The sequence below is a fragment of the Fusarium oxysporum genome, chromosome 8 (assembly GCF_000149955.1).
Source record: "Fusarium oxysporum f. sp. lycopersici 4287 chromosome 8, whole genome shotgun sequence".
Taxonomy (NCBI): Eukaryota; Fungi; Ascomycota; class Sordariomycetes; order Hypocreales; family Nectriaceae; genus Fusarium; species Fusarium oxysporum.
In genome coordinates, this window is record NC_030993.1 from 839,947 (window position 1) to 851,654 (window position 11,708).

Here is an 11,708-nt window from a genome sequence, read left to right on the forward strand (position 1 = left end):
CGTGTCTCGTCATGTTTGGCTACTCAAACTAGCCTCGAGAGTCAATCGTCGTTAAAAGAAGCTGTATGGATATAATCGCCTCGCCGCTTGGCGTGAAGACCAGCCCTCCAATTAATAGCAACAGCGTGGTAAATTTTTCAAAAGCTAAAAGGAAGGCTATCAAAAAAGAAGTACCGCAGTAAAGACTCTTCAAGATTTCATGCCAAACTTGAACAGCAAAATTAGTAGACTTCAGCAAACCCGTTGGTGGAAGGTTGTGCTGGCCCGTGTACAAAGAATATACTCGCCTCAAAGGATTCCCTCAATGTTATCTTACATAGATCAAGTCCGACTTCGCCCGTGAGTACGCTCACCCTGAGTCAGCCGATGACATGAATTCGCCTGCGCCTAACAACTCCGAAAGTATCATCCAAGATTGGCATTGAAGCCAATGTCAGGCCGCAGAGTAATACGGTATAATACTTAAAGAAAGTACTAGAATAAAAACCACAGCCCACCATTATCGGGCTTTTCCATTGTGAACACCTCCGGAAACCCATTGAACGAGAAACATTTTACCCTCAGGCATTTGACTCCTCAGAATCAGGATCACTGCAGAGTAGGAGCAGAGGTAGCGGATTAGGGGAGGCAAGAATACTTAGGACCTTTATCCTAAGTGACGAAACGACTTAGGTAAGTTTAGTATCTCAGCAGACCTTTAGGTCACTTAACTTTGGCACCCTATATTGACGTCAGAAGTTCTTTGCTCCCGGGGGGAAAAGGGGACAAAGGGGGAACTCGTGTATCCAGATAATCTGCTCGGCTTCGTCTTCATTATCGTTATGAAAAGATCGGAAAAGTTTCTCTCAATATTCATGCGAGTGCAGTCATTATTTTTACTAACTTGCCCAAGTTGATTAACTTAGGGCGTTCATTGTGCTGTTGGCACGCAAACTGTTTAAGAGGTAAGGCGGGACTGTGTTGGAATCGCATTAGACAGCTATGATGCAGTTCAATCAAACAAAAGTTTCTATTAGCATCGTATGATCCAGGCAAAAATATATTAACAGGAAAGCAAGATGGTATATAGTCCCCAGTAATAAAACTAAAATACGTCAAAATATGTACCAAGAAGCGAAAACCACCCATAACAAGTGCATATCAACCAGCGCCAGGTCTACAGCTCATAATCAATCCACCTCAGGCTCGTCATCATCTCCTTGCCATGAAGCCATATCAGCGACTGGCACGCGACCCCTGAGCCAGCGCAGAGTGGCATCTGTGCCTCGCTCAATCACGTTCCATCGAGGAACCCTGAATCGGTTGCCTGCGACCTCGAAACGCTCGAGTCCGCCTGGTCCACCAAGAAGCCCAATACGGGGATTCAGATGAGCGATATCGTTGTTGCTCACGTCGACAATCTTGAGACCCTTGATCATATCTGGTTCGAGATCGACGATGTGGTTGTTACCCGCAAGCAAGACGTTCAGAACGGGAAAAGACTCCTTCAGATTTGTTGGGAGAGCGTTGAGGCGATTCATCGTCACGTCAATCTTCTCAAGACTTGGTGCGTGCAAGAACTGCACAAGCGCTCCAAGACCAGTAATATGATTCGATGCCAAGTTGAGTTCCCTCAAAGCCGGGAGTTCCAATTCCTCAGTCAGGTACGCCTCGCCGACCATTTGGTTGTGAGACACAGACAGAGCAGTCAAGGTTTCGGCAAAAAAGCTAAGCGAGTTGGGCAGGGTAGCGAAAAGGTTGTTTTGGAGGAAGATTTGTCGGACACGGTGTTCGGCAGCGACTTTAGAGCAAACGACGGGATGGAGTGATGAAGACTGGGTTTGGGATCGATCTAGGATACCGCCAGGCTTGACGGGCCAAGTCTGGTTCGACAACGTGTGCGATCGAGAACGGTGGCTTGATACAGTGTGAGACCGGGAACGATTAGGGCTTTGGGGAGGTGTAGCGAAATCATCATCTGACCTGTCATTTTCATCAAACCTTGCGTCAGGGTTCGATTGCGTATTGTCAGGACCCTTTACATCAGCCAGAACATCTAGGATTCCGACTTGGGAAGCTGGCTCTTGGTAGGGAGGTGGTGGTTCAAGACGGCCAGCAAGGACCTCCTTCAGATCTTCGGTGGTAATGGAAAGGAACTTCTTGTCACGAAGAGGGTTGCCGCTTAGTCGGATCATAGACAAGTTATCCATGCGAGACACCTCGGGAGGGATCACTCTGATATCGTTGCTAGAGAAATCAGCATGACGAAGTTTCTCGAGACCCATGAAACTGTTAGGAATTCCTGAGATGTTGTTTTCTTCGACTGATAACGTCAAAAGGCTTGTCCAGGTCGTCATGTCTGGAAGTCCTTGAAGACGGTTCATCGACAGAGAAAGAGAATGCAGAACTGGGAGATCGATTGAGGCACCCAAGGGCACCAGTCTTTGCAGCTGGTTCGCAGAAGCATCCAAGGTATGAAGTTGAGGTAGACAGCCGATGGGCTCCTCAATCAGAGTACCCTTCAGCTTGTTCTTCCTGATGTTTAGCTCAGTGATGGGAAGCGTGGCAATGCTATCAAAAGGAAGAGACTCGAAGCTGTTTTCGCTCAAGTTAAGAATACGAAGACGCGACATGTTCTCGACCTTGGCAGGTAGTGCAGAGATGTTGTTACCATGCACGTCAAGGATTTCCAGCTCGTTCAGACTCGACAATACAGGGTTGAGGGGGCCGTAGAAGAGGTTGTTTGCAAGCTTCAAGTCGCGTAGAGAGGTGACTTGTGAGAGGGTGTCCAGGCTGTTGTTCGTAAGGCGATTGTTTGACTAGCAAGATTAGCAAAAAGGACAACTAGAAATGCGTATACAACATACCAAGTTCAAGGAGGTCAGGCAAGTCAAACGTCGAAATCCCAAGGGGACATTGACGAGAAGATTGCCATGCATGTCCAAGGTCTCCAGACCAGCAAAGATGTTTCCTTGACTAGCCTGTGCCTCGTCGAACGAAGACGGGCTGCTATCAGGGAAGATGAAATCGTCTAGTTCTTCAAACTCATTATCCGCAGCAACAAAGCGTGTCAGGTCAACGCTCTCTGCCCAGCTTCCGTCAAAGGTACCAATACTCTCCAGATCGTACATCTTGAGAACCTCGACAGGAATTTCCTTCAAGTGCAAGGCCGCAATGTTGAGTCTTCCAGTTGTCCTTGCAGTATTGACGCGGTTCTGGAGAACCTTCTTCTTGGGATCCTCGCCCTTACGCGTATTGAAAGGATCATCATGGTTGACGCCAAAGTCAAAGCCAGTATCCGAAGGGACGATTGGTGCTTCTTCTTCTGGGTGTGACTCGATCTCAGCTGCCTGCTTCATCTGTGCACGTTTCGCAGCCTTGGCCTTGGCAATCTGTTCACGCAGAGCGGCGGAAGACTTGCGAGCCGATGGTGGTGTTCCAGGCTCGGCCGAATCGGCTGTCAGAGACGTATTGTGAGAAGAACCTGCTGAGGGAATTGTACCATCCCAGGAAGCTGTGGAGGCAGAATTGACCGACACACGGCGGTTCGAGGTCCCATTCAGCGAAGCCTTACCAAGGGCAGGAAGTGAAGGTTTCTTGAACAACCCTTGTACGGGAGCCCTTGACTTGGCAGGTCGCAAAGCCATAGACTGCGAGCCCTTGGGAGACATCATGGTAGGCTTGCCAGGGCTGGGGCTTCTCGTGTCAGAGAAGGGAGCTGGCTTGGAGGCTCCTGCTCGAGAATTAGGAGTCTTGTTTGCAACGACCGAGGACCGCTTCTGAGGAGTTCCATCGATGGGAGTCAGGGGCTTTCCGAAGGCACTTGCGGAACCTCGAAAGCTGCTGTAACCGAGGTCGGACTGTTCTGAACTAGAGCCAGGCCGACTCTCTGTCCTGTGAATCCTAACTGAAGCATCTGAAGCATAGCTAGACCCTGGTCTGGAACCGCCGCTATCTGCCCTCGAGCGTGGACGTGAACTTGATCGTCCTTGGTCGAAGAAGTTTGATGACTTCATCATGGCAGGAGAAGAGGGAATGGAAGCAAGTGTCTCGATAGTTCTCTCGCTCAGAGAGGGTCTTGGCTTGCGAGAGCGAGCCCTCAATGTATCGGGCTTATCATCCTCATCGGTCGAAGCGGTTCGTGGTCTTGATTGGTTTGGGTCAAAGATATTGTTGGCAGGATCGTACAACGGTGAAGTTGCAAATGTTTCCGAAGGCCTCCTTGTAAGGGTCAATTGACGAGGGAAGATGTTTCCATCGAATTGAACACCCATAGCTTCTCCCGGAGGATCATACGGGGGTGTTGTAGATTGCTCCTCGATAATATCAGCTTGTCGCTCCATCGATCGATGCGGCGTCGAAGGAATTCGCTGAGCCATGGGCTTCGCCGGCGATAGATGTGTAGGTTTTGTGATGAGCGATGTGCGTCTTGTTCCAGTGTTGAGATGTTCTCTAGACACTGCAGGTCGTAGTCTTTGTGCTCGCTGTTGGAGATCCGGTTGACCAGTTCGTAATTGATCTCTCGACATTGAAGGTCGAAGCCGAGGGTTCCGTAGCTCATCACCGCCCAGACTCTCCCTTGACGGCGAGGGACGAACAACTGATGTCGGTCTTGGTAGAGCTGATGCTGGCTTTGGAATTCCTGAAGTTGGTCTTGGTACAGGTAGCTTCGAGAGTCGCGGAATAGCGCTCATGCGCTTCTGGGAGGAATCCTCCATGATGAACGTATTTGCAGGAGTGTCGTGGGGTAGTAGTATCGCGTTCTGCAGAAGTCGTTGTCTTTAAGAGGAATGCGGTTGACAAGATTGCCCGAGACAAACGGACAGCTTTTGTTTGTAAGGGGTCCAGAAGGGGATTTTGTTTATCGGGGGGCCTAGCGTTGGCGGGTGGACGACGGGACGGAAGGGCTTGCGGGAACTAACGATGAGGCGAACGATGAAGGCATCAACCTAGCACAGCAGAGAAGAAAATATTGAAGATGCAAGTTTGAGACACGAACAAGAAAAAGAGTCGAAAGAAGGTGGCAGTGACAGTTCGCTTAAGCTTGTTGCTAATGTAAAGAAGAAATGATATCTCCAGGGGTTGAAGCGAGTGCCGTGCCTTGGGTTTGGAGAAGAAGATCCCGTCCAGTCAATGATACCCAGACAATTCTTCAGTGCCAGGGTCGGGTTGGGTTGGGTTCCAGTGGAGACAGGCTGCGAACCCACTAGATTGCGCTAACCTGTTGATGATGTTTAGTGGCTTTTTGCAAGCCCGGTGTTCCTAGGCCCGGTCCGCCTTAGACACGTGTCTAAACTGCATTCTCTGTGATGATACAGGATTAAAAGTATATTCTAAACAAGTTGCGTGTAACAGTCTGATCGTTGTTGTTTTCGTCCGTTTCCGGAACAATCAGCCATGTGTTCCTAGCCCCTCCCCTACCATCTTGTGGCTAAAGCTTCCGGCATCCCGTCTTTCATCCCCAGTCCAAGCAAGGCACGGGCGGACCCTTTCCACCGGTTAGGTTAAGCTGGCCAATCCCTGTAAGGATGCCCCTGAAGTTTCTTTGTCCACTGTGTACAGAAAGCCTCATTTTTTACTTTTTGTAAACAAAGGCTTGGAGTTATTGATGCTCTTTGTTTACAATCGCGTCTCAGAGCCAATGACGACACTACATTCTTCGCCATCTAGGAAATATGGTATGTTGTGGATTGATCTTGTGTTCATTATTAACATTAGGTGCGGTCATTCAGGTGGGTTACGAAAGAATCCACATAGCAACCAGGTACCTGGGCTTTATCTGCAGGTACAGAGTAGCATCTGCATCGATCCATTGCTAGGAGTCCCATCATCATTGACTAGCATTTGAGAAGATAGACTTTAATTAAAGTGAGTGATGATACATCATTGAACTCAAACTATTCTCTCTCAAAAGTCGCACAATTGAGATATTGTAAAATCTTATGTTATGTACCTTTTGTAATGCAGCCTCGGATCTCTATTAAGTGAAACGTCGATCACGGATTATCACACCTTGTGCCCCTGTCGGCAGAACGTACAAAATATTCCGCCACGGGTTTCGTTTTCATCCTTAGCTTATGTTTCAAGTGTACCTCTTTTATGTATCAGATAAAGTTGTATCATCCACAGTCACAGTCTTGAAGCTTTGGTGATACAGGCGCTGGGGAACAAAAAACTTGTGACCCTAAATCAAGATAAAAAATGATTAGGGAGTCTGAGGGTATTCAGCCTGTATTAGACTGACCTAAGTCTTTTTGTCATTTAGATAGAAGCCTTGTATTTTCTTGTTTCCCCTTGAAAAGTAGCGATTCTTATAAACCGCTATGAAGTCTAAATCGATGATGCCCTCATAATACAAAGCACGCGAGCATACGGAAATATGATGGCGACATGAAAGGAGAAGTTCGCAGTTTGTTTAGCCATGATCCGACTCCCAAGCGCCAACAAAGCCAATCAAGAATCTTAATTACAACAATAAACATAGAAAAAGTGAATCCCCTCCCGCTTTCATGATGAGCAAACACTCTACACCACAAGCGAACATCTCGCCATGCCTTTGCAGTCCTTTCACCGTGTAATGGATCTTCCACCAGAGATTCGTCATGAAATATATTTTTTGGCCACACCAGACCGTGTTGTTCACATCCGACGCCCATACCCAACGTCCGATCTTGATTACAGAAAAGGGCGTTTCTCGTGCAGTACCCTCATTCCCCCTCTGCTACACATGTGTTCCGAATCCCGGGACTTTCTGACACGTACTGGCCACAAGATGGTTTTCCGGGACCCATCAACTGGGCGGCGATTCTGGTTCAACTTCAAAAGAGATACCCTGTTTCTCGACATAGGGGCACTGGTCAAGATATACGAAGGCATCAATCCGTTCCCCAGCAGAGATACCCAAAGAGTTCACAGAATAGCCTACGAGAGGGAGGACATGGGCCTCTATGACCAAGCTATCAGGTTTGCCCTTCAGAATTTTGGGGAGCTTCAAGAGGTCTTTCTCATTGAGTGGACTAGAAACGTGATAGATTTCTACGGGCCTTGGCTCAAGTCCAGCGAAAGATATTTCCCCGATCCTATTCCACAGAGACACAGCTATGATACCAGGAACCTCTGCAAGTTTACGGAGATCCAAAAAATTGATGCATATCTCTGTTGTCTTCCTCGCTTAGCTGATCTTCGGCGCCCGCACTCATGGAAGCCAGGCCGTTGGTGCAATTCTTTGACCGTCTTCCCTCCAACTACCATACCAAAAGACACAGATCTCGCCAAGTATCTCAGCGAGCCTTACGAGAAATGGGGATCTCTTGATCACCCACGAGAATATTTGGAATCAAGTTTCGCGAAATACTGGGCTGAATTGGGGCGGCCAAGCAGGAAGCTGCCCAAGTTCAAACCCGTGCACCTCCTCACCGACGCTGAACATCAACATATCCAACGAGAACGACGCATCGGTTTCAGAATGCTGCAAACAAAGTTCCGTATAAATAGACTTTTTGGATTGACTAAGAACAATCACGTTAGACTTATTGGGAAATTTTAGCAAACTTCACCACGTCAGTACAGGAAAAAAGAACACATCATTGCACCATACTATAAACATCTACTAGAAGATTCGATGCTGATACTGTAAGCTTATTAGAAGAGAAAAGAAACTGGCATTGCACAGCCCACCAGAAGCCTAAAACATGTTAAGACAGATGGAAAAGACCTATGTCAAATAATTTCAATTTGTGATACTTGAAGTACGCGTATTGTCAATGGTAGCTTTGTTGATACCCTGAGAGCCACTGAGATGTCTGTCCTCATTTTCTTCTAGTTCACAATCAAAATTACAAACCTTGCCTCAGTTTAAAGATGTGTTATTTGCAGTTGAGATCTGTGGCTCAGAGCTTATGACACAACACTGATTAGTAAAGATGTCAATGTTGACCAAACCTTTCAAAACAAAAGAATCGACTTAAAGACTGCGTAATAATTGAACCTTAACCGTAAGAAGCTTTCTCATAGGTTGAGCTTTTTCTCAGTGCATAACTATGATTCTGCACCTTTTTATACGTCAAAAGCCCCAGAATATCAGTCGACTCCTTTAATCTACTTCATTCACTTGCTAGATACATGCAATGACCAACTTTCAAAGCCTTCCGCCGGAGATGCGGCACGAAATCTACCTCCTCGCCACACCAGCTCGTGTCGTCCACCTCAAAGCTGAGTTTGTCAATTTCGATGAATGTTATTCACTTTGGCAGGTCTCCAGTTACCAAGGAGACTTTTGTAACTGGCAAAAATCCAAAAACTACGAAAACCGCGTGAGGGTATATTTCTACAGCAATGCTCCAATACCAGTCCTGCTTCATACCTGCTTCGAATCGCGAGACTTTCTCATGAAAATGGGATATCAGCTCGCTTTCAAGACCAAGTCTCATGGGCCAAGAACGTGGTTCAACTATGATCGAGATATCTTATTTAAAGATGAGAATACTTGCGATGTTGCACAGTTTGATCCTGGTGATGCTATCAGAGTACGTCGCCTTGCTATCAATAATTTCTCCCATTGTCTCTACGAGGTGCCAGGAGACCTTGAGCCGGCCCTGTGGCATAATTGCCATAGATTATGCCTGTATCCACAGAACAAGGAGTTCACGGCCCTTGAAGAGCTTCTTGTGGTTGACTGGACCCGAAACGCTTTCCCCAGGGGACTAACGAGAGACATGGGCTATCCAGCCAAGCCCCCTCCGAAGCGACACCGTTACGATACAGGGAATCTCTGGAAATGCGTAAAAGTGGAGGAAACATCCCTACTACGAACAATTTACCACTACGACCCTAGGGAAGAATCGTATTATGGACCGAAGATTGACAAACCGCGCGGTTATGGGCCTGCACCTAATATCGCAGACTGGGGTACTTTTGGCGCTCGGAGTGCATACCTGCAGTTGGAACTTGTTAGGTGCTGGAACAGCCAAATTGGTTCCGCTGGCGAATGGAGGGCGCCGAGAATAACTCCAGTGCACTTGATCGATGAACGACAGGAAGAGATCCTGCAGCAGAAACAGAAGATGGCTGTTGACGAGCTGCGTGGACTGCGGGAATACTGGGCTCCTGCTTTGAAGGAGAGAAAAGAACGAATTGATGCTGGGGCGGGTGTGATTAGTTCCCTTGAATTACGGTATCTTTGGGCAAATCGCTGGGAGAAGACCTGCTGGATCGAAAAGGATATCTTTTCATAGTTTTAATTTTTGAAGTCTAATTTAGGAAATTAATGGGATTGTCGGAATAGCCTCGCCGTGTTACAGAGTCATACTTGGTTAAACTTGTTTTGTATGTGGAGATACGAGGTGAATACAGTGGCCCAAGGGAGCAAGAAACCATCTAATCTTGACCTCAGTTGCTAAAAGTATTTATTCTAGAGCATATTGAATTTTATTTGTTCAACATAAACTTCTCACTGTTTAGGATGAAAGTCTTGACGTTTCTTGATTCACCTAGACTAGTTCGATTGCAAGATCCATGTTAAGACTAAAATTCTGATACAACAAAACCAGATACGGGAGGACATGGTGGATAATCTTTATGGTCAAGAGGCTCCTCACCTCTCTCAACCCTCCACCGATTCGTCGCCTCCAACGGCCCAGACAAGTCTTTGAATAACCAACCCCATTTCTTAACAAACCCCTCTGACATTTCCCATCCTGATACATCCCACGGCGGTGACCAAGCAATCAAACCACGTCTTTCCATCTCATCGTCAGGAAAGCCCTCATACAAACCACCAATGCAATCAGCCCATAAATCATCCTCGTCGAAAGTCCCATAGGCTCGAATCAAACAGTCCCGGGCTTCTGGGGAGGGAAACACGTCAATCCAATCACAGTGCATGACTGTTTGTTGTAGAACTGTGGGGAGAAGGGCTGAAGGGAGAGAATTCGGGTTGGTCGGGTATGGGACTACGTGGATAATCTCCTCGTCGCCGCAGTCAAGGGGCGTGGTTAGCATGCCGGAGATGAAAGTCCTGTTGACGGCTAAGGCGCGGAGGGCGTTGTATTGGAGAAGTGTAATGAGATGATCTGAACTGAGTGGAAAGGCGACGTTTGACTGATTCTTCTTGGTCCTGTATGGTAGTAGGGGCTGCCTGGCGTCGTAGATCTGCTTGGCATGAGATGCTGGGGCGATGGACATCGATTCTTGGTTGATATCCCAACACTGAACCACTGGTTCAGATTTGATTGTCTCCGCTTCAGCCTTTGACGCCATAGCCTTCTTTTCTCGAGCCTTACGCTTCCCTGTTCACTCTGATTAGCCTCAGCAACCATGGGGCATGGAACGTGACGTGCGGTATGCTCTCATGTTCAGCCTCGTCTGTGCCCGCCTTCTTGCTGCAGCATCTGTTGTCCCGGTCCAGTCGTCTTCTAGGCTTAGTGCCTGTATCCGGTGAGTAAGTTGTGCCGAACCATCTTTCAAGTTCCTACCTCAGCTAATTGCGGCATAAAAGTGAGCTGAACGCATGGTTCTTGCTGATGAATCGACATGTTGAAACTATGAAGTGTTGATGTCGAAAGGAAATGCAGGTTGCTCACATTGTCGTGTCTGATGGCTAAAGACAGCGGATATCGAGGCGCAGACTAGCAAGGGTAGAGAGTCAATGCGATAAGATGATTGGTTGATGTTACATAGTCCAGCTTGAAATATTCTAGCGTCATGCAACCTGCTCACTCGTCCGTTTCTGGGTTTGCATTAATGCTGCGGAGTGTATTGTGATTGGCCAGGCACTTATTGTCTTTATGCAGCCTGCTCACAACACTTGCTTGACATGCAAAAGGCACGATAGAATTAGCTATGGAGTTAAGCGTCGGACTTTTGCTGCGGGCTTCACCACAAAGAACTATAAGAGGACAGCCCTAGTACAGATTCTCAAGCCTCTATTCATATCATTTCAAAACTACTACAGCTCACCAACACTAATCTTTTAGTTACTTAATACTTAACTCGATTTAACAAGACATCCATGACAATGACTTTTCACCCCGATAGCCTCCCGGACCTCACTGGGAGAGTGTACGTCGTCACAGGTGGCAACTCTGGAATGCAAGTCTACTCACAGTCCTTCTGCCAACAGGTCTTGATCTCTAACCTTTTTTGCAGGGGACTCTACACCGTATCCCACCTCGCGAGACATGGAGCTCACGTCTACATGTGTTCACGATCTCGCGATAAAGGAAACAAAGCTATTGCAGAGATACAAAAAGATCATCCTTCAACCAAGATTGACCTGTTGCAAATCGATCTCATGGACCTCGGAAGTGTTGTTGCTGCCGCTAAGCAATTCCTCTCTCTCTCGACATCCCTCCACGGCCTTGTCAACAATGCTGGTATCATGGCTACACCATTTGATATCACTAGAGACGGGCATGAAGCTCAGTGGCAGACCAATTATCTTTCCCACTGGGTCCTCACAGAGCATCTGCTTCCAGTGATGCTGGAAACATCAAAGTCATCACCCCCTGGCAGGTACGCATCGTCAACCTCTCCTCATCCGGCCACCTAATGGCCCCCAAGGATCGGGCATCAAACTTCGATGACACATCTCTCAAAGAAGCCAAGGTGTATTGGGAACGTTACGGGCCAAAGCAAAACTCGCCAACATTCTTTCACGGCAAAAACCCATCCACAACAAAGTACGGTCCGGGCTTAGTGTTACCGGAAGAAGGAGAGAATAAGGGTGACAT

The 11,708-nt window shown here is 47.5% G+C and overlaps 4 protein-coding genes across 5 annotated transcripts; 2 read left to right on the forward strand and 2 right to left on the reverse strand.

Annotated features, from left to right (window-relative positions):
* Positions 1-997: 997 nt before the first annotated feature.
* Positions 998-5,083, reverse strand: FOXG_02957 (uncharacterized protein). Of its 2 annotated transcripts, XM_018380433.1 has the most exons (3): positions 2,847-5,083; positions 1,963-2,798; positions 998-1,896 (listed from the first exon to the last, which is right to left on the reverse strand). In XM_018380433.1, exons 1-3 carry the CDS (start codon positions 4,695-4,697, stop codon positions 1,170-1,172), a joined length of 3,414 nt encoding a protein of 1,137 aa, XP_018236703.1. In that variant the 5' UTR covers positions 4,698-5,083; the 3' UTR covers positions 998-1,169. The 2 variants fall into 2 exon arrangements, with proteins under 2 accessions (XP_018236703.1, XP_018236702.1); XM_018380432.1 differs by having other exon boundaries at positions 998-2,798.
* A 1,668-nt stretch (positions 5,084-6,751) lies between these two features.
* FOXG_02958 (uncharacterized protein) lies at positions 6,752-9,212 on the forward strand (the record flags this gene model as incomplete). Its single annotated transcript, XM_018380434.1, has 3 exons — positions 6,752-7,458; positions 7,593-7,611; positions 8,097-9,212. The coding sequence occupies 3 exons, from the start codon at positions 6,752-6,754 to the stop codon at positions 9,210-9,212; spliced, it is 1,842 nt and encodes a 613-aa protein (XP_018236704.1).
* Positions 9,213-9,447: 235 nt separating this feature from the next.
* FOXG_02959 (uncharacterized protein) lies at positions 9,448-10,545 on the reverse strand. The gene is made up of 3 exons (XM_018380435.1): positions 10,452-10,545; positions 10,317-10,404; positions 9,448-10,265 (listed from the first exon to the last, which is right to left on the reverse strand). Exons 1-3 carry the CDS (start codon positions 10,509-10,511, stop codon positions 9,502-9,504), a joined length of 912 nt encoding a protein of 303 aa, XP_018236705.1. The 5' UTR covers positions 10,512-10,545; the 3' UTR covers positions 9,448-9,501.
* Positions 10,546-10,993: 448 nt separating this feature from the next.
* On the forward strand, positions 10,994-11,527 carry FOXG_18444 (uncharacterized protein; the record flags this gene model as incomplete). The annotated part of the gene is made up of 1 exon (XM_018398523.1): positions 10,994-11,527. One exon carries the CDS (start codon positions 10,994-10,996, stop codon positions 11,525-11,527), a length of 534 nt encoding a protein of 177 aa, XP_018236706.1.
* Between the last annotated feature and the right edge of the window lie 181 nt (positions 11,528-11,708).

Coding starts and splice junctions, on each gene's coding strand:
- FOXG_02957 (XM_018380432.1), bottom strand. CDS start 4,697: ATGGAGGATTCCTCCCAGAAGCGCATGAGCGCTATTCCGCGACTCTCG. Junction 2,799..2,846: donor GCCTGACCTCCTTGAACTTG/GTATGTTGTATA, acceptor TAATCTTGCTAG/TCAAACAATCGCCTTACGAA.
- FOXG_02959 (XM_018380435.1), bottom strand. CDS start 10,511: ATGTCGATTCATCAGCAAGAACCATGCGTTCAGCTCACTTTTATGCCG. Junction 10,405..10,451: donor TTATGCCGCAATTAGCTGAG/GTAGGAACTTGA, acceptor CACCGGATACAG/GCACTAAGCCTAGAAGACGA. Junction 10,266..10,316: donor GCTGAACATGAGAGCATACC/GCACGTCACGTT, acceptor CAGAGTGAACAG/GGAAGCGTAAGGCTCGAGAA.